The sequence below is a fragment of the Cnephaeus nilssonii genome, assembly GCF_951640355.1.
Source record: "Cnephaeus nilssonii genome assembly, chromosome: 6".
NCBI lineage: Eukaryota > Metazoa > Chordata > Mammalia > Chiroptera > Vespertilionidae > Cnephaeus > Cnephaeus nilssonii.
Genome location: NC_137077.1, coordinates 34534365 through 34561534, shown reverse-complemented (window position 1 = coordinate 34561534; position 27170 = coordinate 34534365). Strand labels below are relative to the sequence as shown.

Below are 27170 nucleotides of genomic sequence, written 5' to 3'. Positions count from 1 at the left end.
AAGAGTCATATGAAAACATGCTCAAAATCACTAATTATCTGAGAGATGCAAATCAAAACGACAATGGGGTACCATCTCACACCTGTCAGAATGGCAATCATCAACAAACGACAAGTGCTGGCGAGGATGCGGAGAAAAAGGAACCCTCGTGCACTGCTGGTGGGAATTCAGACTGGTGCAGCCACAGTGGAGAACAGTATGGAGTTTCCTCAAAAAACTAAAAATGGAACTCCAATTTGACCCAGTGATCCCACTTCTAGGAATATATCCCCAAAAACTAGAAACACTGATCAGAAAGGATATATGCACCCCTATGTTCATAGCAGCACAATTTACAATAGCTAAGATTTGGAAACAGCCTAAGTGCCCATCAGCAGATGAGTGGATTAGAAAACTATGGTACCTCTACACAATGGAATACTACGCTGCTATAAAAAAGAAGGAACTTTTACCATTTGCAGCAGCATGGATGGACCTGGAGAGCATTATGTTAAGTGAAATAAGCCAGGCAATGAAAGAAAAATATGACATGATCTCACTCATTTATGGAAAATAAAGAACATTATAACCTGATGAACAAAAAGATAGACACAGAGGCAGTAAAGCACCGAACAGACTATCAAATTACAGCAGGAAGGCTGGGGAGTGTTGGGGAGGGGGGGAAAGAGATCAACCGAAGGACTTGTATGCATGCATATAAGCACAACCAATGGACATAAGACACTAGGGGGGTGGGATGAGGGCATGCGACAGGGGATAGTGGACGCTGGGGGAAGGTCAATGGGGGACAAAAAGAAGATATATGTACTACTATATGTAATACTTTAAACAATAAAAAAAAGAAATTGCTACCAAAGGAAAGAAAAAGGAAATAAAGGTTACTATTTCCTCATTACCTACAAAGTTGGGGCTAAAAATGTTCCAGTCTTACATTCAAAACTACTGCATCAATTAGACTTCCTTTGATTATAAGCAACAAAACCAACTCTGGCTAGCTTAAGCAGAAAACGATATGGACTAGTTCACCAAATTCAAGTTCCAATCATTTCCCTTCTTTGTATGATTCTCAAGATTCTCATTCTTAGAGATTGTCTGATTCAACTTATTTCCAGCTCTTCTTAATAGGGCAACGGGGGACCAACTAGAATTATGTTCACTGGGGAAAGATACTTCTTTAAAAGCAAAATTAGGGTGCTGTTACCAAAACCATAAATGAATGTTAAGGGGCAAAACTAAATAATGTCCATATACCCGAAGTATGGCTCCAACCCAACTTAAGTAAAATTGGAAACAATGGAGAGGAATTCTGTGTTTTCTTTTCTGAGACATCAGAGGTCAAATGGGTGAAATAACCGAGGAAGCTAATACTGGATGGTCTCTGTGTCCTCACTGTTGGAGGATGAGAGAGGTTAGTGGTTTGAAGTAAATGTTTTAATCAATGTGTGGAATGATTTGAGGAATCGTTGTGCGTTTAAGGGTAGAGATAAACTGCTTTCATTTTTTTCTGTCTGTGATCAACCAATTGCTACATGACTACAATGTCCTTTGCCAAACACCCTATAGTATTTTTTAAAAAATAAGTTAACCACCATAATATAAGAACAGCCGGAATTTTATTGGGGAGAAAGTCAGTAGTGTAACAGCAACTTCTGCATTTTTAGGAGGGCAACAAGTCTTCCACTTCCAAATTTAAGAAAGGCACAATAATCTCCCGTAGTTCCCACGTTCTGCGGCGCCCAAGCATTGTAGGGAGCACCCTTTCAAAGATAAACGTGGCATCAAAAAATAATATGTAACATGAAAGTACAGTGAAGGCGAGGGCATAAAATATGATGAAAATCCTCAGTGCACGTTTCCTATAAGGAAAGAAAACATGTGTTACGAACATTCTGAAGAAAACCACACTGACGTGACTCCTGGATCCTCTACCCAGGTAGCTCTATAACCTCATGTAAGTAACTGCACTTCTCTTGACCTCAGTTGACATCTGCAAAATAGTTGAGCACTTAAGTTCATGTTAGGACTGATATTGGAATTCTAACATTCTATAGTCATGAAACAATGAAACCCTTGATATTGTGGGGCTCTTTCCTCTGAAATGGTCTTCTCACAGATGATTGCCATCTTTACCTCATTTATGAGGTTTATATGATGCCTATTTGGGAGAAAATAAAGGCACAGGGCAGTTAGATTTTCCTCAGGACACAAAATACAATGTGACAAATGGAATTCAGCCCTCTCTATTATCATTTTTGTCCTGGCATCAGAATTACCCTTACAAAGTAATAGAAGCTTTTCCAAGTCTGAGGACTCCTCCTCCTGGGCTGTAATTATGATGTACTTTATTTGCTTTTAATTCCTTGCATTATCATTTTCTAACTAGAGGCCTGGTGCACGAATTTGTGCACTGGTGGGGTCCCTTGGCCTGGCTGGAGATTGAGGCCTATTGTGGGGCTGGCCAGCAGGGGAAGGGACCACGGGAGGTTGGCTGGCTGGCCAGGGGAAGGGCCGCGGGAGGTTGGCTGGCCAGCTGGGGGGAGGGACCATGGGAGGTTGGCCTGCTGGCCCTCCCCCCTGCCCGCCGATCAGGGCCTAGGAGGAGGGATCACAGGAGGTTGGCCAGCTGGCTGAGGGGAGGGGCCGTGGGAGGTTGGCTGTGGGAGCACACTGACCACCAGGGGGCAGCTCCTGTGTTGAGTGTCTTCCCCCTGGTGGTCAGTGCGAATAATAGTGACTGGTTGACTGGTCGTTCCAGTCATTTGGTCATAATGGTCGCTTAGGCTTTTATATATAGATTATAAATGCAATACATGATTAGGGTAGAAGATCTGGAAAATCCAGAAAAACACCAAGAAGAAAAGATATGTCACAGATAAGCCAGTTACCTGAAGGTAATCTCCATCTGTAATACATTTCAGAAGAAAAACTCTAGTGCGCAGTTCAAGCTAACTATGGGTCTATTTTGTGACCTTACTTAGTGGATTCTGTAAATCTGAGTCAAGTTTCTTGGCATTATCACCACTGGCTAGCTCTTGGTAGTTCTACAAATAATTGCTTCTACTTCACACATTTATTAAAGAGAACAATTCCATGGCTTTTAGTTTATTCATAAGCTTGTTCAACCATCACCACTATTTAATTTCAGGGTGTTATCATCACTCCAAAAAGAAAACCTGTACCCATGAACAGTTGCTTTCTATTTCCCATTAACCCCAGGCCTGCCAACCACTAATCTATGTTCTATTTATATGGATTTTCCTATTTTGAACATTTCATATGAATGGAATCATGTAGTGTGTGTCCTTTTGTGTCTGGCTTCTTTCACTTAGCATAACATTTTCAAGGGTCATCTATGTTATAGCATATATCATAGTTTATTCTTTTTTTGTGACACACACACACACACACACACACACACACACACACACATATATCCCACATTTTATTTACCTATTCATGAATTGCTGAATATTTGTATTGTTTCTACTTGTTAACTATTATGAAAATGCTGCTGTGAACATTCATGTACCGGTGTTTTGTGGGCATATATATTCAGTTCTTTCGGGTACCTACCTAGGAGTGGGTCATATGATAGCTCCATTAACATTTTAAGGAACTGCCAAGTTGTTTGCAAAGTGACTGCACCATTTTACAATCCCACTAGTAATACCTGAGGGTTTTAAATTCTCCACATGCTTGTTATTGTCTGTCTTTTTAACTATACTTAACTTAGTGTGTAAAGAGGTATCTCGTGATTTTGATTTGCATTTCCCTAATGACCAACGATGTTGAACATCTTTTTATGTGCTTGTTGGCCATTTGTGTATCTTCTTTGAAGAAATGTCTATTCAACTCCTTTGTTCATTTAGAAAATTGGGTTGTTAGTCTTTTTGTTTTTGGATTATAAGAGTTCTTTATGTATTCTGGATACTGGGATTCTTAATTTACAGGATTCTGAAAAAATTTGTTTCTGACCATTTTTTCCAGATCTCTTATTGACTATATAGAGGAGGAAATTTTGGGGGTCTTTATTCCACCATTTTCATTGGCATTACTCCTCACTTAACTAATTTTTGTTGAACATGATGAACATCTATTTTTAAAAATACGTTTTTATTGATTTCAGAGATGAAGGGAGAGAGAGACAGAGAGATAGAAATATCAATGATGAGAGAGAATCACCGATCAGCTGCCTCCTGCATGCACCACACTGGAGATCGAGCCTGCAACCTCAGCATGTGCCCTGACCAGGAATTGAACCATGACCTCCTGGTTCTTAGGTAGATACTCAACCACTGAACCACACTGGCCAGGCTCTACTTCTGATTCTTTATCCCCAACCACAAAACCAGGAGAATCTTCAGCTCCCTCTTTTGTGTGCACTGTACCTTGCATGTAATCCTGACATAGGGCCCACAGCATATTATTGCAATTAAATTATTTTAAATCTCTCTCCTAATACTCCATGGGCTACTAAAGGCAGAAATCTTGATCATTTGGGGACTTGAAATATAAAAGATGTTCATCATATATATTTTTAAAAAGTATATATGCTCATGCTCAGGGTATATGTGATGGTGTGGCATCTCTAGGAAGAAGTTCAAAGAGTCAGAATTTGCCACTATGTATGTCTTCCATACTGTACAAGGGAGAGGCATCCTGTGCAGCAAGCAGAGGTTTTCAAATCTGCTTAGCAGTTATGCTTCTCTGGTGGAGGAGGCTGCATCACACTCTGTAGACACTACCCTTTAAGATTCTATACATATAGTTATCTAAAACAATAAGGAAGAAATGTGTGTGTGTGTGTGTGTGTGTGTGTGTGTGTGTGTGTGTGTGTGTGTGTATCTAATGCAATTGATCTGTATCTAAAAATCAAAATACTATGACTTTTAAAGAACAGAAATAATTTATAAAAGGAGATGAAACAAATATTTAAGTAACACTTGAAGCTTAATCTTACTATTGTTCACATACGAGGGCCTGTCCAGCCCCCACAGCTCCTTTCTCTGACTCACCACAAGGTACTGCGAGGAGGGGAGTTCTGCACTGAAGGGGTCGGGGGAGCCTGAAGAAGCAGATGCTCCATTTCTTCCCTACCCGTTTCCTCAGGACTCCGAGAGTCTGGGTGCTCTTCTCTCAATGGGTACATCCCCAGTCTTTTATTCATCACAGTCATGTCCTTGCAGAAGTTCTGGAAAGAAGAACAATCAACTATCATTTTTTAAAAAATGATTCCAGCCCGGCAGGTGTGGCTCAGTGGTTGAGCATCAACCTATGAACCAGGAAGTCACTGTTCGATTCCGGTCAGGGCACATGTCCAGGTTGCGGCTCGATCTCCAGTGTGGGCCTATTAATGATTCTCTCTCATCATTGATGTTTCTGTCTCTCTTTCCCTCTCCCTTCCTCTCTGGAATCAATAAAAATATATTTTAAAAATGATTCTAGGTATCTGCCAGTCTTATTGTAGATGATGCAGAGAGCTTTTCCCACCAGAACACTTCAGGGGCCCATATTGCAAGTCACATGTGAATCATTTGAGGAGGTCACTGGCAGATATTCTCACCTATTAGAAAAAGACACTATCCCAGAGTAAGTTAGCACCATGGTATAACATTAAACAAAACCCACATGTTGATCTTTGCTGGACTATTCACGTAGAAAGAGAATTATCCTTGTACTGAATTTATCTATCCAATTTGTTCATCTATGTAGGACACATTTTTTTAGTGATTCCTACCAGGCACTGTTCTAGGATGCAGTGGCTAACAAAATAGACAAGGAATGTGCATTGTATTGCATGTAGTCTTTTAAAAGCAAATTAGACAAAGAATTACATGCTAAACACATATACACATTAGATATTGTAGATTAAGATACGTGCCAAAGACAAAATAAACAAGGTGATGAGATAGAGTAGCTGAGGTTTGGTGGTGGGCATCTACTCTAGAAAGTGGGATCATCAGGCACCTCTGAGCGGGTGACAGGTTGGTTCATTTATTCACTGTTTCATTTTTCTGGGTAAGGAAGATAAGGGAACGTCTGGAAGAGATGACATGTGAGCTGAGCCTTGAAGAACGGGTAATATGTATAGTACATAGAGGGTAAGCTCCAGATGGAGGAGATGTGGAAGCAGCCCAGAGGTGTGAGATGTTCTGTTGGCCCAAAGCAGAAGGCCAGGAGGGGAAGAAGACAGCAATAAGGGTAGAAAGAGATCAGTATGTGGTACCCTCTCCACTTCTAGGGAAAGGATTGCCTCTGTATTTATATTTAATTCATTTTATCTTACCATTATTTGAACTCATGTGACAGTGAAATCTTACCTCTATTTTTGCAACGAGTTTCTCCTTTAGTTCATGAGCTTCATTACAAGCATCAACCTGAAAAAACACCCACAATTTGGGGTAAGATAGAAATTATATTTTTCTGGTTTATATAATAAAGTCTTCCTCATTTTGATGCCACATAATTATAAAGTAGCTTCAACGAAAATTACTTTTACTCAGTAAAATCCTTGCTCCCCGGAGCAAATTCATAGTAAAATTATGATAAATTGCAGGAGGAATAACCAAAAGATTAATACAATTATTTTCAATGCTTTAGAAGTGCAAATTTATATTAACAACTGCTTAAAATAAATCATCTTTTGCTCTTCCCTTGCTCCTTAAAAACCATCCACCAGGCCACTAGTTAGAGAAACATAGTGTAATTATGAGGAAAAAAAGAAAATTATATATCTTTTAAGTATTTTAAAATTTATAATATATAAATGTTAAATCCTCATTATGTTAGTTTGAATATTTGGGCCTTATGGTTTAGCAAAAGAACCATCCATAAAAGCTGTGTTTCCTCTTTCCTTCCCGTGTCTTCTAGAGGTTGCCAGGTAGAGGTAACAGACGGATTTGGTTGGTTTCTATCGTAAGATCAAGACACAAGCTGAAAGCAAACCATTACCTTCTAAGACATAAATGCCAACTGCACATACATCAGGAGTAAAACATTTTAAAGGTTTAAATAATAATCCCACAATAGATTTGCAGCATGACTTGAAGAGCAGAGCTATAGCAGGAAGAACAGTACTCTGGGATGCAAGAAAGATGGGTTCTACATAGAGGTGCCATTTCTAGAAATTTATTGACTTGGGGTGGTAAACACACAATACAATATGCAAATGATATGTTGTAGTATTGTACACCTGAAACCTGTATAATTTTATTAACCAATGTCACCCCAATAAATTCAATTTTAAATTTTATTTATCTATTTATTTATTTCTTTATTTAAAAATAGAAATTATTAAAGAAGCCCTTGCCAAGACAAGCAAAGATATGGGTTTCTGAGCCATCATTTGTAATGGCAAACATGGATTATAAAGCTCCAAATATCCAATAAAATAAATGTAATGTATCTAAAAATCAAATCCTGCATTGTATAAACAGCAGAAAGGTAAAATGACATCTAGTGGCATAAAATGTTTTTAAAGAAAAAAATACTAAGTGAGCCTTAGCTGGTTTGGCTTGGTAGATAGGGCTTTGGCCTGAGGACTGAAGGGTCTCGGGTTTGATTCCAGTCAAGGGCACCTACCTCTGTTGCAGGCCCCACCATCCCCTTCCCTGGTTGGGGCAAGTGCGAGAGGCAACCAATCAATGTGTCTCTCTCATATCGATGTTTCTCACTGTGTCTCTCCCTCTCCCTTCCACTCTCTCTAAAAATCAATGGACAAATATCCTCAGGTGAGAATTAACCAAAAAATAAAATAATAATAATAAATATATATAACAAAAAATGCAAAGTGAAAATAACAGGTGGCAAAATAATATATGCAATATAATCCCATTAAAATAACAATATGCATAGAAAGATTTGATAGCATATAAATATACAGGAATGTTCACTGTGCCCTAGCCAGGTGGCTCAGTTAGTTGGAATGTCATCCTGTACACCAAAAGGTTGCAGTTTCAATTCCTGGTCAGGGCACATACCTGGGGTGCAGGTGTGATCCCTGGTCAGGACACATATAGGAAGCAGCCAATAGATGTTTCTCTCTCTCTCTCTCTCTCTCTCTCTCTTTCAAATTGATGGAACATGTCCTCAGGTGAGAATTAAAAAAATAATGTTCACCATGTTTATTGTTGAGTGAGTAGGATTATTTTTCATTTTTAATATCAAAAAGTTCTATAATATTTTACTTATTAAAGTAAGCACGTATTACTTTTGTTAAGAGAAAAAATATATACATTTAAATATATATTAAATATTTTTGTATATTTAGATATATAAATACATGTACATGTATATATTAAAATAAATACATATATTCATATATATTCAAAATGTATACATATACATATATTCAAAATATATACATACATATGAATATATACATATATTCATTTATGGGAGAGCAAGAACAAGACTGATTCTTTTCATCTGGAAATATGGACATATCACTTCATATTTCTGAGTCATGCTTTTCTCTTCTGAAAATGAGGGCATAGGTTATATGACCCTAAGTTCCCTTCTAGGTTTAAAATTCTATCTTTCATCAAATTTTAGATTCCATCACTAAAATTCTCTAAATCTGAGATTTCTTTGAAGAAATCAATTATAAAGCCATTTTTATTATTACCTGGACAAATTTGTTATCCATTTCTCCTAGTTGCTTTTTAATTTCCACAATCTTCTCCTTTAAAACAAAGGGTATAAAACAAAAGTTATAAAGAATGATTTATGGAATTGAAACAAAACAAATTATGATTTTCAGAAGAAAGCTAATTCATGATCAAAAGTTTGAGATTTAATAGAAGCCATTTTTTTCCTTATTATTTCCTTTACTTATTATTCTGGGTTTTGATATCCAAAATCAATATTAAATTAAATCAAGGTATTATTGACCATATCCTACGTAAGAGACTACTGAGCTAGGCACTGTGCTGATTGGATATCAGTAAAGAGTATTTGCCCTCAAACAGCTATAGAGAATGTATAGTCTACACCCTTCTTTACCAAGTTTTTTCATTACCTACCCCTGAACTGTGGCATTTAATTATTTAGAAAATAGCTGTGATATAATCATATTTTACTTGTTGCCCTGGTTTGTTTACATAGAAAATATATTTATACAGTACTATCAAAGATAACTGAGATGGGAGTAAGTCTCAGAATGAAAGTCTAGATATTCTTATGGAGGTTTCAGAAAATGTGTGGACTTGGGGACTCAACAGGAGGCAACACCCCAAATCTACCTCAAAGGTAGATTTAAACTATTCTTAGTTTAAAGGTCTTTTACATTTGGGGTGTGTGTGTGTGTGTGTGTTTAAATGCTTTCACCAAATTTCCCTTCTCCTCTTTCATGGCTTGCTGAGTCATTCCATTTCTTCATGAGAAATAAATGAGCCAATTCATGTGATATTTCATTAACTTATTTCTAAAACTTCATTAACTTATTTCCCCTTTAATTTTCCCAAACTTTGTTTGCTGTTCCCAATTCTATTTCTAACAATGCTCACTTTTCCCTTCATTAGAGTAAACCTAGAACCATTCCTACTGACTTTGCATCTGTAACAATTATATTTAAAGTTTCTTACTCATTAAACCACTGCATTTGTTTTTACACAGGCTTTCCCATCAACCATTAGACTTTTTGAGGACAGAACCTGTGTCAATTTTTTAAAAGTCATGTTTATTGAGGTTATAATTTATATACAGTAAAAAATCACCTTTTTAAAAAGTGTGCAATTCTATGAATTTTGACCAATGCATAGTGTCACATAATCACCACCACAACAAGGTCTGGATTATGTCCATCACACCCCAAATTTCCTGTGTCCTTTTTTCGATCTCCTACTCCCCTTATCCACTTGACTCCAGCAATCACTAATCTATTTTTTGTTCCTATTTTTGCCCTTTTCAGTATTACACAAATGGAATCATGAATTATGGAATCTCCTGAGTCTGGCTTTTTTCACTTAGCATAATGCACTTGAGATCCATTCACGCGATTGGATGAATAAAAAGGCCATTCCTTTTTATTGCTTAGTAGTATTCCATTTTATAACATGTGTTACGATTTATCCACACGTCACTTGGGGGATATTTGGGCTGTTTTTAATTTTTAAGTTTGAGTGTATATTTTTTAAGTGCATACACAGCTGTGTAACTCCAGAAAGAATCTTCATACATATTTTTGATGTCTTTCCCTTTCAAAGTATTCCAAGCTCTTATTTGTTTTTTTTAAAATCTCACTTTCATTTATTTTTGTGCTTGTCTATCTTCCTCCTCGTTCCTTTGATATTTATCCCTCTCTAGCCATAACTCCTGCTGAAATCCACATTCCTGTAGGACAGCTGACTTTTGAAGGAATTTTCTAAGGCGGAATAGTTCTTGGCCTTTGTCCTCTTCCCTCTTTTCATAGTTTGCAATTTCCAAAACCCAAGGACAGTGAAAAAAATGCTTGACTTTTCAACTAGCACAAAATGAGGTTGCTACTTTAAAATGTTGGACCGAGTCACAGTTAAAAGTAATTTTTTCCTTGGTAATAAATCTGTGCTAATCTGTAGATGGCTTTTCATATGTCAGGGTTTAAATTACATTACCTTCTTACAATAAAAGAGCTATTTCTCCTTTACTTCTTCCAAAATCCACTTAATTTAAACTCTTTGGCTTAAGCTAGAGCTGGGGCTGGCAATTTCAATAAAAAAAGGGGGGGGGGGGAGGCTAGACACAGACTTTTTCTTTTTTTAGAGACTTTTCTTCAAAGGCCTGAATTTTAAAAGAGAGGAAAAAGTTATCAGTCAGGGCTTAAAGTCTAATTATTTTCAAGAGTTGATCACGACCTTCCTTGCAATATTTTATGACTCGTTATAAAAGGGAAAATTAAACCTTTATCTAAGAAACGTAAGGAGACAAACACAACAGGAAAACTTAGGAGATAGTGAAAACCAACACAGAACTCTTCATGAAGGAAACAAAGACAGATGCAACTATATCCCTTACACTCTAAGGATGCAGCTCTTCACAAATACTTATGTCCTGTCTTCTCTGTACTGTTAGGTGCTGGGATACAAAGATGAAGAAGAGTTTTCCTGTAAGGTACTCATCGTTATCTTAAGATGGCATCAAGATATAACCCTCTTATTTGTCTGACTAATTTTCTAGATAGAATTTTTAAAATCTAGCCTTTTTCTTTCATCAGAGAATAGAAGTGTAGCCAGGCGAAAGGTGCTCAGAACTGACCACCAGATAGCATTCCTTCTCGTGACAGAAGATGGGTTTTAATTCTTGTTATGACCTGTTAAACAATACAAGGGAGGGCAGAGTCCCCACAGCCTCCCTGTTGTCCTCCCCAAGACTCCAGCTTACCTTGATGTTTTCTCCCTTGTTAGGGTCAAGGCCCTGGTGTAACTCCAGCTTTTCAACTTGGCCTTCCAAGGACATCACCTCACTTAATAAGCTGCAAACAGACCAAGAGATGGGCTAAGTCTGTGGATTAAGAAAAATCTCCTAATCTTGTTTTGATCTTTGTAGAAAGATCAATTTTAATCTTTAAAAAAAATTAAATCCAATTCCTATAACAGAAGACTCTTGGATAAGTGCTTGTGTTGGAATTGGGAGACATAAATGCAATTCAAAAAAAAGTAAAAAAACAACAACACTCTAAATAATTTAGATAATAGTAAAGAAATGGAAGACCTGCCCAGCTGGTGTGGCTCAGTCAGTGGTTGAGTGGCAACCTATAAACCAAGAGGTCACGGTTGATTCCCGGGTTGTGGGCTCAGTCCCCCGTGTGGGGGCATGCAGGAGGCAGCAGATCAATGATTCTCTCTCACCACTGACATTTCTATCTCTCCCTCTCCCTTCCTCTCTGAAATCAATAAAAATATATATTTTTAAAAAAAGAAATGTTAAGACCTAACTAGACACAGGAGCAGAACATTAAGATTATTAAAATGGAAGCTTAGTTAAATTTCTAGAAAAGAACCATGAAAAATCTTTGGGACCTAGGATTAGGCAAAGAGATCTTAGACTTGACTCCAATAACACTACCATAAGAGGGAACATTGATAAACTGGACCTCATTACAAGTTTAAAACTTTTGCTTGGCCAATGAATGTTATATGGATTTGCATGTCTCATATCTGGCAAAGGTCTTATATTTAGGGTATGTGAAAACCTCTAAAAACGCAACATTAAAAAACAAACTCTCAGCCCAGCCCGGTGGCTCAGTGTTTGAGCGTCGACCTATGAACCAGGAGGTCCTGGTTCAATTCCCCGTCAGGGCATATGCCTGGGTTGCGGGCTCAATTCCCAGTAGGGGGTGTGCAGGAGGCAGCTGATCAATGATTCTCTCTCATGACTGATGTTTCTATCTCCCTCTTCTTTCCTCTTTGAAATCAATAATATATATATATATATATATATATATATATATATATATATATATATCTCCTCTCTAATAAAATGGTAATATGCAAATTAACCATCACTCCCTACACAAGCCACACCCACCTGCCAAGCCACGCCCACCAGCCAATCAGGGAGAGTATGCAAATTAACCTCAATCCAAGATGGCTACAGCCACAGAGATCAAGGTTTCCCAGGTAACAGAGCAAGCCAAGCTTTCCCATAGCCATTGCAGGCCTAAGCCTCCACTCAAGCTACAAAGTTTCAATTATAGAAGGTAAACAAATTCAAACAAATAGCGCCAGAATGGAGCTTGAGAGAGCAGGCCAGGGTTGCCGCCGGCAACAGGGGAAGCAAAGCTTTCCGCACACCCTGGCCGGGCTCACCCGCTTAAGGCTACAAAGTTTCAATTGTAGAAGGTGAATTAACTGTCACAGAAATGGCTGCTGCCCCAGAAATGGCTGCCGCCCCAAGCTACAAAGTTTCAATTGTAGAAGGAAAATAAATTCCAGATACCAGGGCCTCCCCTTGGGTTGCCAGGGGGCGTGGCTGGCCTGCAAACCACCACAGGCCCCTCGCTCAGGCCGCCCCACACCCCAAGGGAACCCCCACCCTTATCTGTGACACCCTTCAGGGCAAACCAGCTGGCCCCCACCTGTGCACCAGGCCTCTATCCTATCTAATAAAAGAGTGATATACAGATTGATCATCACTGCAACACACAATATAGCTGCCCCCATGTGGTCAAAGATCCTGCCCCCATGTGGACACAAGATGGCCACTACAAGATGGCCAGCAGGAGAGGGCAGTTGGGAGGCACCCGGCCTGCAAGGGAGGGCAGTTGTGAGGGACCAGGCCTACAAGGGAGGGCAGTTGGAGGTGATCAACCCTGCAGGAGAGGGCAGTTAGGGGTGACCAGGCTGGCAGAGGAGGGAAGTTGGGGGCAAAGAGGCTGGCAGGGGAGCAGTTAAGCATCAACCAGGCTGGCAGCGGAGTGGTTAGGGGGTGATCAGGCTGGCAGGCAGAAGCGGTTAGGGGCAATCAGGAAGGCAGGCAGGCAAGCAGTTGGGAGCCAGCAGTCCTGGATTGTGAGAGGGACTTCCAACTGCCCGTTTAGGCCCGATCCCACCAGGATCGGGCCTAAACGGGCAGTCGGACATCCCTCCAGGAGTCCCAGATTGGAGAGGGTACAGGCTGGGCTGAGGGACAACCCCCCGCCGTGCACGAATTTCGTGCACTGGGCTTCTAGTATATATATATATATATATATATATATATATATATATATATATATATATTTAAAATTCTCCAATTAGAAAATGAACAAAAGACATGCACAGAAATTTCACCAAGAAAGTGTATAGATGGCAAAAAACACATGAAAGGCTTTTTAACACATTAGGCATGAAAGATTTGCAAATTTAAAGCTACAGTGAGATATCACTACACATGTAACTTACCAGATAGCTAAGATGGAAAATAGTGATAACACCAAATGGATGTGGAGAATTTGGATCACTCATATATTGTTGATGGGAATGTAAAATGGTACGAACACTCTGGGAAATAGTTTGGCAGTTTCTGTCAAAATGAAACTAAAAACAGACTTACCCTATGACCCAGTGATTTCACTCTAGGACAATTGAGAAATTAAGATTTATTTTCATACAGGAAGTTGTGCATGAATGTTTCAAGTAGTTTTTTTCCTAATAGCCCCAAACTAGAAAGTGTGCAATTGACTTTTGGTGGGTGAATGATTAAACAAACTATATATATCCATACCACAGACTACTTATTCGGTAATGGAAAGGAAGGAACTATTGATATATGCAACAACCGGGTGAACCTCAAAGGAATTGTGCCAAGTGAAAAAAAAACTAATCTCAAAGGGATACATATTGCATGATTTGATTTATGTAATGTTCATGAAATAACATAATTATAGAAAACAGATTTGTTGTTGGCAGGAGTTAGGGATGGGTGAGGGAGAATGAATGATTGTGGCTATAAAGAAGTAGCATAAAGGAGTTAAAAATCTTACCACAATGAAATACCCAGGAAATATGACTTCCTGGTGAATTCAACTAAACATATAAGGAATCAACTATGCCAGTTTCACACAAACAGGTAGGAAAACATCCAATTTTTTCCTGTGAGGCAAGTATTCTTCTTGTACTAACACTACACATTACAAGAAAAGCACGGACCAATATCTCTCATTAACATACTTCTCAAAATTTCACTTTAGTGAAGTGAATCCAACAATATATAAAAAGGATAACATATTATGACCAAGTGAACTTTATTCTGGGAATTCATGGCCGGTTCAGCATTCAAAAATTAGTCATTATAATTCACCATGTCAAGAGACTACTAGTATAAACAAATACAAAGTGATCATTCATAGAATTGAAAAAATCAGATTATTCTGCTGTTAAAAAATATCAGTAAATTAGGAATATAAAAAATTTTTCTCAATTTGAGAAAAGGCATCTTTAAAAAGAGCATCTAACATCACATTTTATGCTTTTCCTGTAGGATTGAAAACAAGGTAAGTATGTCTGCTGGCTGCTATCACTCCATTTATTCAGCGTTGTACTAGAGGTTCAGGCCAATACAACGAGGCAACAAAAAGAAGTAAAAGGCATATAGATTGGAAAGAAAGATAGAAAGCTGTCTCTATTTGCTCATGACATGGTTATCTATGTGGAAAATCCCAAATAGCCTACAAAAACTACTGGAGATAATAAATGAATTTATTAAGGTCACAAGACACAAGGCTAATGCACAAAAATCAACTCTATATAACAATTAACTATTAGGAATTGAAAATTTTAAAGTACTATTTACAGTAGTACCAAAGGCATGAATACATAAGCATAAACCTAAAGAAATTGAAAATATTTCTATAATGAACACTATGCAACACTGTTAGAAGGAATCAAAGACCTAAATAAATATAATGATATACTCTATTCCTTAATTGAAATAATCAATATGATAAAATGTTAATTCTTCCAAAATTTATCTACAGATTAATGGTAGTTTTAATAAAAATCACAACAGAGTTGACAAACTGATTCTAAAATCTACATGGAAAAGCAAAAATATATATATATTTAAAAATCTAATAGCCAAAATAAATCTATGTCTTTATTGCAAAAAATACACGAAATGTGCTTCAATTAGTGAACGGATAAACTGTGATATATTTGCATAATGGAATACTATCCAGCAACAAAAAGAAACAAACTGCTGATACATGCAACCACATAGGTGAATGCCAAATGCATTGGACTAAGTGAAAGAAGATAAACTCAAAAGGTTGCATACTGTACAATTTCATTTATGTGACAGACAGGGAAAGGCAAAACTGTAGGGACTGAGAGCAGATCAGTGTTCACCAGCAGCTTAGCCAGGGGAGAGTGGTTAGCCCAAAGGGCATGAGATTTGGTGAGTGGTGAAAGTGTTCAATGTCTACTGTGGTGCCTGTACAACTGTATGCATTTTTCAAAACTTGCAGAACCATACAATAAAAAAAACATAATTTTGTTCTGGCCAGTGTGGCTCGGTTGGTTGGGCATTGTCCCATGCACCAAAAGGTTACCAGTTCCATCCCCAGGTCAGGTCACATGACCAGGTTTCAGGCTTGATTGCTGGTAGGGGGGGCATGCAAGAGGCAGCCGAGAGGTGTTTCTCTCTCTCTCTCTCTCTCTCTCTCTCTCTCTCTCTCTCTCTCTCTATATATATATATATATATATATATATATATATATATATATATATAAATTAAATTTTAAAATATTTTTTAAAACATAATTTTATTTCATGTAAATTATGCTTTAATTTTTAAAGTAATTAAAATTAATGTATAGGATTTGAATAAAAACCAAAAACTCTTTTTAAAAGCAAATATTAGTGTTTTGGAAGAAAAAGCTATTTTGGATAGGATGGTCAGGAGAAGGCTGCTGGGAAGAGATGTTTAACTGAAAGGCATGGTGATGCTTAGCTCCTTGGGAACATATTTAACTGAAAGGTGAGAAAATGTCTACAGGAAGAGTAAACCTGCAGTAGGAAAGAGTTTAGAATATGGTAGGCTGGTTCAGAAGGCCAGAGGAATTTATTTCTAAGAATAACTTGCATTTATTGTTTATTGTATATCAGACACTGTGTTAAATTCTTTACCTACAGTAGTTTATTTAATTCCCACAAGAAACCAATGAAATGGCTGACATCAGTCCCTTTTTTATAGACAATAAAAGTCAAGAGTTAGAAAAGGCTGATTAACTTATTCAAGACATGCCAATGTCAGGATTCAAACCTGGGTCCTTCTAACTCCAAAGTCCATTCTCTCTATACCAGGGATTAGATAGATAACACTTTTATTTTTTTCTGTTTCATCTTAAAACTTTGCACTTAAATTCATATATGCATTAAACAAATATAATTTAATATTTTTTCATGCTGAACTGGTGAGATTCTTTTAGATAGTACTGGATAAAACTCAAGGATCATTGGGAACTTGTAAACCTCCCTTTGATACCTATTAGCATGACTTCCGGAATACACTGATGGGTCTACAATTGAAAGAATCTATAAGGGAAGTCATTCCCTTAAGAGAAGATGCAGATAACTTTGGTATAGGCTTTGAGATTTTGTGATATTAACTTATGGTTTTTTAGAAAAAGCAATACATTTCAATTTTTTATATGTTCACCGTTTTCTTTTTTATTGAATTTATTGGGGTGATATCCTATATAATAAAAGCGTAATATGCTAAGTGTCCGACCGGTCATTTGACTGTTCAGTCGACCACTCAACCAGTTGCTATGATGTGCACTGGCCACCAAGGGACAGACGCTCCAACCAGTAGGTTAGCTTGCTGCTGGGGTCTAGCTGATCAGGACTAGGTGAGAGGGCCAGACACGCCCTGGAGCCCTCCCACGGTCCCTCCCCGGCCGGCTCCCATTGCCCCCATTGGGACTGGGTGAGATGGCTCTGATCAGCCCTGATCGCCAGCCAGGCTGAGGGACCTCACCTGTGCATGAATTGGTGCACTGGGCCTCTAGTTGGTTAATAAAATTATATAGGTTTCAGGTGTACAATTCTGTAACACATAATCTGTATATTTTATTGTGTATTCACCATCCCAAGTCAAGTCTCTTTCCATCACCATTTATCTTCTTTTTGCCCTCTTCTACCTCCCCGACCCCAATTTCCTCAGATAATCACCATTCTATTGTCTGTGTCTTTGCGGTTTGGGGGATTTTTTGCAATTTTTTAATCCTTACCCAAGGAGGATTAAATATATTTAATCCTTACCCAATATATATTTAGAGAGAGAGAAGAAGGGAGAGACAGGGAGAAAGAAAGAGAGAGATTGATGTGAGAGAGAAACATTAATCAGTTGCCTTCTGTACATGCCTTCACCAGGGGTCAGATCCAACCAACTGAACTTTCTGGCCAGGGAGTTTTATTTTCTTTTTCTTTTCCTTTCCTTTTTTTTCTTTTCATAATCCCTTCACCTTTTTCACCCAGTCCACCTCCCCTCTGACAGCTGTCAGTCTGTTCTCTGTATCTGTGAGTCTGTTTCTATTTTGTTCCTCAGTTTGTTTTGTTTACTAAATTTCACATATAAGTGAATATGGTACTTGCCTTACTTTGACTGGTTTATTTCACTTAGCATAATACTCTCCAGGTTCATCCATGCTGTTGCAAAAAGTAAGATTTCTCTTTTACAGCTAAGGAGTATCCCATTGTGTAAATATGCCACAGCTTTTTTATCACTTGTCTATTGATGGGCACTTGGGCTGCTTCCAAATCTTGGCTATTGTAAATAACGCTGCAATTAACATAGGGGTGCACATATTCTTTTGAATTAGTGTCTTGGATTTCTGTAGATATATTCCCAGAAGTGGAATTGCTGGGTCATAAGGCAATTCAATAATTTTTTAAGGTAACTCCATGCTGCTTTCCTCAGTAGCTGCACCAGTCTGCATTCCCACCAATTGTACATGAGGGTTCCCTTTTCTCCACATCCTCCCCAACTCTTGTTATTTGTTGATTTATTGATGATAGCCATTGATGATAGCCATTCTGACAGGTGTGACATTAACTTCTAACATAAGACTTTATACTTCTTATCCTAGAGACTTTCCTAAGAACTTTACCACCTTAAGTCCCGAGTTTCTAAAATTTCTGAAGCTATGAAAATTTTAATCATGTTCTGACCAACCTCAGCACTTTACAATTACCTCTTCACTGTGCTTTCTGATAGGGTTACTTTTTGTATAATACTGTTAATTTTCTTCATCCAGCCCATGTGATCATCTCCGAGTTCTTTCACTTGTATACCCATCTGTGTATTCCAGTGGTTTAGCTGGAAAAACATGTTCTCCTGACTCCTGCAAAAATATGATTATGATCAGCTTTAAGGTAGAAACAGTGGGAAACATCTCCCATGGTCCAAACCCTCTTCTTTTAAAGGGTAAGTTGATTTGCTTATTCATTTTCTGTCACCAAAATAGGGTCCAGAGGCAGGAAGGCCTTAAGAAAGAAGTTTGGGAATGTATTTAATACCCATTATAACAGATCTTTTCAAGAATAGAGAAAATAAAGCCTATTTTATATTTAGTAAAAACAATAGATATATTTTTAATTTCCCTGTATAGAGTGAATGTTAAGTATTGATTTCAGGATAGTGGTGGTAGCTCAGGGGGATGGAGAGGTATACAATAGGGAAAGGGTCTACAGGGGCCTAACATTGATAATTGGAATACTTTTCATATCTAGAAAACTTTCTGAGAGTGATATGGCTCTACCTATATCCTTAGATATATCTTTATTCTGCATTCTTGCTGAATGTGTAGGTAGTTACTTGTGCACATGAGTGCTTCATGGTTTAACTCATGTATGGATTTTAAATCTCCAAAGCTTTCCCTAAGTTCTCTGCTAAATTTATTTTTCCCCTCCACAAAACATGATTACATGTTTCCTTTTGCTTATGTCAAAGCTTACAGTTTAGGGATGTTCTCTGAAAACTGCAAAGATGTGGACAGTTGAGGGTCCTCACGTTGAGCATCATGTGCTTCTTGCTCATCCTGTTTACTCTGCAGGTCCTGGTCATGCTCAGCCTCCAACTCCAACATATCCTGATAGTGATCATGAAAGAAGCAAAGCAGAACAGAAGGGCTATCACAACGGGTCCCTCTAGCCTACCCATGCCCCCTCTCTGGGGGCAAGCACATAGCTCTCCCTGAGGCCGGAGCCTTCTAATGCATCTGTAAGATAAGCAGACATGCTCTCCTGCTCTGTTGGCAGAAGAAGGCTGGGGCAGGGACATGGAGAACCTCGGTGTTCACAGACACAGCTCTTTTCAGTGCTGCTGAGTAATAGAATTCCATTTTCCCACAGATTCTAAGATTCTAGCCCTCCACTCAAATAAGATGACTGGTCTCTTCAAAAAAAAGTCAGCGCCAAGGAAAAGAAAAAGGGCTGGGACTGTTCTATATTAAGAGAGTCTAAAAAGATATAACAACCAAATGCATTGCATAGATCTTGTTTGGATACTGGTTTTTTTTAAAAAAAATACAGCCACAAAAAACATTTGGATGTTAGAGAATGAGAATATTTAGAGAATTGAGACTATTAGATTACTGTATAGAATTATTGCTAATTTTTCTAATGTGATAATGACATTTTGCTTGTATAGAAGAAAGTGTTTTTAGAGATGCTATCTGAAATAAACAGAGATGAAGTGTCATGCTTTGACCTACTTTTAAATGGCTCAGAATATTCCATCTATTTACATATATAAAGATAAAGCAAATGTGACAAATGGAAACAATTTTAAAATATAAGCATGAGAATCTGAGTAATCAATATATTTTTTTTTAAGTTTTTAAAAAATATTGATTGGTTGGTTAATTATAGAGAGAGAGAGAGATAGGGAGGAAAAGAGGGAGAAAGAGAAAACCATCGATTTGTTGTCCCACTTACTTATGTACTCATTGGTTGCCTCTTGTATGTGCCCTGACCAGATATCGAACCCACAATCTGGTGTATGGGGACCACACTCTAAACAACTGAGCTGCCTCGCCAGGGCTAAGTTGATTTTTTTGTTTGTTTTTAATAAAGAGTTTAGAGGGGAAAACCTACTCTATCAGTGTGACCTACAAAATTTATTTCTTTGTTTCTTTATTCTTTGCCTTGTTCTAGAAAAACATCTAAGGCATTTTCTGGTCTTTCAAGTCTGTGCACGCACACAACTGACAATGATTTCTCTCTGAACACTTCTTATCTTTAGTGACTACATTGTAAAATGTTTCTCCTTCCCTTTGAAAACGATTGGTCTGAAATTCTTGTGCTTCAGCAAAACTATTTTTAGACTGAAAGGAGAAAAGGTTGGAGGGGAGATCAATCTCTTATTGAAATCTTTGTATAAATTACTGGCCAAGTCAGTAGAATAACTAACATTCACATAACTCTTTACAAATTTCTTTCGTGTGTGTTATTTCTTTTAATTCTCATGACAGACTTTAGGTGGATAAAGGAAGGTATTGAAATGTGATTTGCCCAAGGTCATACGGTGTAGTGGGCTAAGCAGTCACCTCAAAAAGTTATGTCTCTGTCCTGATATTAAGGCCCTGTCATGTGACCTGATTTGGTAAAAGAGTCTTTGCAAATGTAAGTTAAGGATCTGGGGATGAGATCCTTTTTAATTACCTGGGAGGGCTCTAAATTCAATGATGAGTGTCCTAATGAGAGACGGAAGAGAAAACACAAACACAACGGAGACGATCGCGTGCAAACAGGCATCCCCAAGCCAAGGAGTGCCTGGAGCCACCCACCCCTGGGAAAGCCAGGGAAGAGTTCTCCAGAGCCTTCCGAGGGGGCGTGGCTCTGGGACCTCTTGTTTTCAGAATTCTGGCCTCCGGAACTCTGAGAGAATACTTTTTTTTAATACATTGCTTATTGTGGTCATTTGTTACAGCAAACATGGGAAAACAATACATATGACGAGTAAGTGTATGGACCAGAACTTGAACTCGTTTTTCTGATTCCAAGACCATGGCTCTTTTCATCATATCCAGGCCTTGAGTTCAGATGAAGAAATATCTAGTCCCTATCACTGTCACTTTCACAACCCCCACTGGCACCACATCAGTGATACGACGATCATTATCACATTTATAGATGAAGAAACCATGGCTAGATTTCCCAAGTATTATATGACTCAACTATATTTAACTACCTCTTCATGGAAAAAAGGCATCTACAATTTCAATTTCTTCCTATCAAATCTTTTTTTTTTAAAATCCTCACCTGAGGATAAATTTTTATTGATTTAGAGAGAGAAAGAGAGAGGGAGAGAAACATCAATTGGGTTGCCTCCTGGAATTGAACCCACAACCTAGGTACTTGCCCTGACCGGGAATCAAACCTGCCACCTTTCGGTATGTGGGAGGATGCTCCAACCAAACGAGCCACCCGGCCAGGCCCACTAATTCATTTGATTAGATAGTCAAAAGCAGTGGACACACTGAGATGTAGAGAAAGATTGGGAATTGGAGGATCTTAATTCTAAGCCTTGTTTTACTGCTGTGGATGCTGAACCATCAGTCAGTGCCTTACTTCAGTCCTCATCAGTTCTTGACTCCTAGCAGTGTCCTGGCTTCCAGTCTGCATCCTGCATTATCTCCACATCTTAGTGTCCTGCCTGCCTGCTTGCCCATCAGACCTTTCCTTTCACCCTTTCTCTCTCAGAACACAATTTCTTTCTGGCCTCCTGTCTTTGCATGAGCAGTCCCATCTTTCTGAAATGTTTTCCCCATCCAGTTTATCCTTCAAAACTCGGTTGTCATATTCCCAGCCATCTCCCTGTATGGCCCCTGTCATGACTTTGTAGCACATCCGAGACTCCTAGCATGGATCTGTCACAAATGGCTGTTCTTTCCTTGTTTGAGCCCTTCCTAGTATGAGTGCTCACTGAGGGGAAAGGAGGTTGTATCTATGTCTCTCCACACTTCACAGTGCCCAGCACATAATGGATGCTCAATAAGCAGTTTTAGAATAAACAGACTCCAGAAGTAGGCAAATACATTTTGCTTGTGACAGATGCAGACAAAAGCAGGAAATAGGAAAATCTGTTCACTCACCTGGCATCCAAAATCAACACTGTGTAGAACAGTGAAAGGGATCAGGAATGTGAAACCAGAGCAAAATAGTATTCATTTCTAAATATTGGGGTGGGGGGAGAGGGGGTGTACTTTGATGGTTAGATAGGGCAGCTTTGGCAGTTTGCCTAAAGTCGATTTTATTAATTAAACCCATTGTGTGTGTGTGGTGTTTTTTTTTTTTTTAACTTCTATTAACTCTGTTCATTTTCTGAACCTGTCCTTTAAATCTTATGATCTTCCCTTATAAAAACAAAAAAGTGTCAGTTTATGCCAAGTATAGAGCTTCCGGTTTGCTTTCAGAGAATAAGAGAAAAATGTTTCTTTCTCAAGTAGTCATAGATTTGTCCTATTATCAGCAGAGAGGCTAATTTATTAGTACAAAGTGTTAATTATGTAACTGCATGTGATTTATATATGCAGTTGTAGATTTTTCCATGTAAGTAAATTAATAGGAAGAATACAATCATAACAATTCAAAAATGTTTTGTTAAACCTTGTTCCCTGACTTGAAATTTGTAAGGAATAGTCTGAGAGTGTGGACTATTCGATAAACTCGTACACAGGGAATAATGTTATTCTCTAATTAGACTTATTCTGTCCTGGGTCAACAAGAGATGGTGTCACAGTTCACTGACTAACAGCACTCAGGAGGGCACGTGAAGGCAGGAGAGATGTGGTGGCAAAGTGGGTCTAATGGTAGGAGCCTTTTCCTGGAATCCAGGCACAAGACGCCCGCAAAGAATCAGATGAAACTATTGGTAAAGTAATCAATTCATGTTTCCCAAATTCATAGTCCCCTCTCCCCCACACACACCTCAATTTCCCTATTTTCTTTTTCCATCCACAGCCTTTCTAAAAAGTTCATCCTAAGATTCTCCCTCTAATTCAGTTCCTATTATTCTTTTTTTTCCATAAAAGGGCTCTGTCTATCTCTCCTGCCACTTTTTGTCTGCCTCATTACTGTCTGCTCTCCACACCTCTAACTCCATGCCTTCATGCCTTCTATTACTTTGGGGGTTTTTTCTGTTTGTTTGTTTGTTTGTTTGTTTGTTTGTTTAACTACAGCAGAGTCCTTAAAGGTAAAGTCCAGCTTGGGATATTCTGTGGGGATCTTTCCTTCTATGGATTTACAGAGGTAGCCATCCGCAAATCCAAAATGATTCCAAAGAACTACACAGATGAGCTTCCTTTGGGGGCTGCATAAAGCGGGGAGTCAGCAATCCCCACTCCATCCTTCCCTAACGCTCCTACCGGTTAAAACTACCTTCCTCTATAGCCAATATGCCTGGGGAATCTATGGAAAAATTATTCAACAATAATAAAGGGGGTGTCGGCCTTTGCTTTGATCTAATTGGTAGTGAAAGCATAACCTCTTTCCAGGACAAGCTCAGGCTTTGTCTTAATTCCCCCCAATTCAGCTGGGTGACTGAATTTCAAAGACTGAGTAGGGTTTAGACTGAATTAAGAGTAACTAGATATTTCTGACGCCTTCTGTTGGAAGACAATCTGTGAGCAAGGAGCAATTTTACATGTGGTAATTTGCACGAAGGTGAAAAATGTCACAAATCCCAGGGACAAGAGTAACATGTGCTGCACAGTTTTCTGCAGACGGCTAGCAAGTCTCTGGCATGCTAACAGCAGCCCTCAGAGGAGACAAAGCCTCCCTCCTGGTTGCAAGCTTTGTCTTGCACGTATGTACCAGGAGGAAACCCTCAGAAATTTCCTTTCCACTTGGAGATAAGAAGTCCCTCTCTTCCCCACCGTGACATTGAAGTCTGTCCCTTACCCATTTTTTAGTGGCTGCCTCTTGAAGGGAGTCAGCTGGAGGATTTTCAGAGAAAGTGTTGTCCTCATCATCTGATCTGTCCAGGATGTGATCCATTTCGGTAAATTTCCTTAGCAAACTGCAAGGCACACAATCAACACAGATGCTGTGATTATGCCTAAGGTCCACAGTTTAGGCTTGCCCTAAATATTTTTGGAGGGAGAATACTGGGCTCTTTCCAGGCCCCAAGGAGCACCTGCTGTCCTTGTACTGATTTTATTCTGCCTGAATGATGTCTAGCTCGGTGGATTGCACACGATGGGAAGAGGGAGGATGGGTAACTATTTGTTGACTGACTCAATACATGATTTAACAGTGAGGGTCCAAATTTCAAAGCCATCGTAGCTGTGTAGCTCTGTCTGTGCTCACATGCAAACATGTGTGTAAAATAAACACATCTACACTAATAAAAGAGAAAGATGTAAATTGACCATATCTCCACGATGCCCACAAGCCAATCAGGAGCGAGTATGCAAATTAACCAACAAAATAGCATGTTAATTTGCATATGCAGGCACGGAGCAAATACTGAAGGCTCCGCCAGAGTGAAAACTGAAGACTGAAAACGGAAGGCTCCACTGTGGCCAGAGCCAAGCCTGAAGGCTGAAGGCTGGAGGCTTGGCTCCACTGTGGCCAGAGCAAAGCCTGAAGGCTGAAGGCTGAAGGCTGAAGGCTGAAGGCTGAAGGCTTGGCTCCACTGTGGCCAGAGCCAAGCCTGAAGGCTGAAGGCTTGACTCCACTGTGGCCAGAGCCAAGCCTGAAGACTGAAGGCTTGGCTTTGCTGCGGCCTGGGTCCCGGGTGCCAGAGGAAAACCAGTGCCAGCAGCCAAGGGAAGGAAGGCCTATTGCACGAATCTTCGTGAAACAGGCCTCTGGTAATAAATAAATGTCCACTTTAAAAACGAGAGTCTAAAAGTGTCTTATGGTTCAAAAGACCATACAGAAAGGAGTAGGTCTACGATATCATCTTGATCTCTAGCCCCCAGATGTCCTCCTCACAACATTTATTAGTTTCTTCTTTATTCTTCCACAGAGAATCTGTGCATAAATAAGCAGCTATGTTTATATGACAATACACATGCCTTTTAAAATGTAAGTGAGGTGATATGATACACACTATTTCTTATTAATAGCCTATCTTGGAGTCCATTTTATATTAGTATACTCAAAGCTGCCTCATTTTAAAAATGGATCGAACCCCAACTCGGGGGTATGTGCCTTGACCAGAATTGACCCTGCAGCCTTTTGGTGTACAGGACAACGCTCCAACCCACTGAACCACTCAACCAGGGCAACTGTTTGTTTTTATTAGTATACTTTTTTGTCATGTATTAACCTTTTGCACTTGGATGTCGAGTGTGACTCGACACAGTTAGCATTATAATAAAGGAATCGAGAAAAAAGCAAACGAGTGCAAAGGGTTATGAAATGCATTCATGTACTTACATGAATATTTGTGCTTCCTCTACTCTGTAAAGCATTTTAAATAGTTTATATCTTGCCCAGCCAGCGTGGCTCAGTGGTTGAGCATTGACCTATGAACCAGGTGGTCATGGTTCGATTCCCAGTCAGGGCACATGCCTGGGTTGCGGGTTCGATCCCCAGTGTAGGGCCTACAGGAGGCAGCCAATCAATGATTCTCTCTCATCGTGGATATTTCTATCTCTCCCACTTCCTTCCTCTCTGAAGTCAATAACAATATATTTTTAAAAATAGTTTATATCTTTAACAAGTGAAGATAATGAAAGCACAAAACAAATTATTTTTGTAAATTGAGACTAGAGTCCTAATGACTTCTTTTCAACTGATACTGGTCCCCTTTAATGTCTCACAGGTCCTATCACAATAAATATTCATAAGGTCAAAATTAGAATTGCAAAGAAGAATGTCAACCCCAACCCTGAACTTGGAAATCTCATCATTTGCATTCTGTTGACCCAATAAAGTCCCCAGACAGGACCCCAGAAACTGCTCTTGAGAGCTCAGTCCTGACCTACTTCTTCATTGAAACTTCACCTGCATCAACATTTTTTAAATTTTTTAAAATATATTTTATTGATTTTTTACAGAGAGGAAGAGAGAGGGATAGATAGAAACATCAATGAGAGAGAAACATCGATCAGCTGCCTCCTGCACCCCCCCCCCCCCCCCACTGGGGATGTGCCTGCAACCAAGGTACATACAAACAAGGTACACCAGAATCAAACCTGGGATCTTTCAGTCCGCAGGCCAACGCTCTATCCACTAAGCCAAACCGGTTAGGGCTGCATCAATATTTTAGAGAAAGCCAATGTTTTTCTCAGTCAACTGTTGTTCCTTCCCAATTCTCTTCATCTGCAGAGATGTCTTGTCATGTAGCTGCATGAGAGCCATTTCTTCAGCCTTGCAGGGCCAATGATGACAACAAGAGGGGTTTTCATGGCAGAATTGGCAGCTATATTCCCTCTGCTGATAGCAGGCTTGTTTCTGCTGATAGCAGGGAGTTTGGCCTTAACCCCACTCTTTCCAAAACTGGCCATCAATTGGAAGGGACCCCGGAGTAAGCTTTTAAGCTTTCTCTGCTCAGCTATATCTGGGAAGCTATAGCTGTCCCTAAGGACTTCTCTGATTAACTCAAGGGTTGTCTGAGCCTGTAAATGTATATTTTGAATCCTTGAATGGAAATATTAGTGAGCAAGCCAGGCCTGGGAGGTGGGAACCTTTATTTGTATGACCTCTTTCTGATTATATATAGAGTATCCCCAAAAAAATGTATACAAACACTTGGA

At 39.0% G+C, this 27170-nt stretch overlaps 1 protein-coding gene across 1 annotated transcript; it reads right to left on the bottom strand.

Moving 5' to 3' along the window:
* Nucleotides 1–1657: 1657 nt before the first annotated feature.
* Nucleotides 1658–26775, bottom strand: SMCO2 (single-pass membrane protein with coiled-coil domains 2; the record flags this gene model as incomplete). Its single annotated transcript, XM_079775531.1, is given in 11 exon segments — nucleotides 1658–1856; nucleotides 5016–5191; nucleotides 6321–6377; nucleotides 8627–8683; nucleotides 11359–11449; nucleotides 18654–18803; nucleotides 19417–19550; nucleotides 24382–24481; nucleotides 25362–25440; nucleotides 26658–26679; nucleotides 26683–26775. Coding segments are annotated over 11 exon segments (1158 nt in total).
* Nucleotides 26776–27170: the final 395 nt, after the last annotated feature.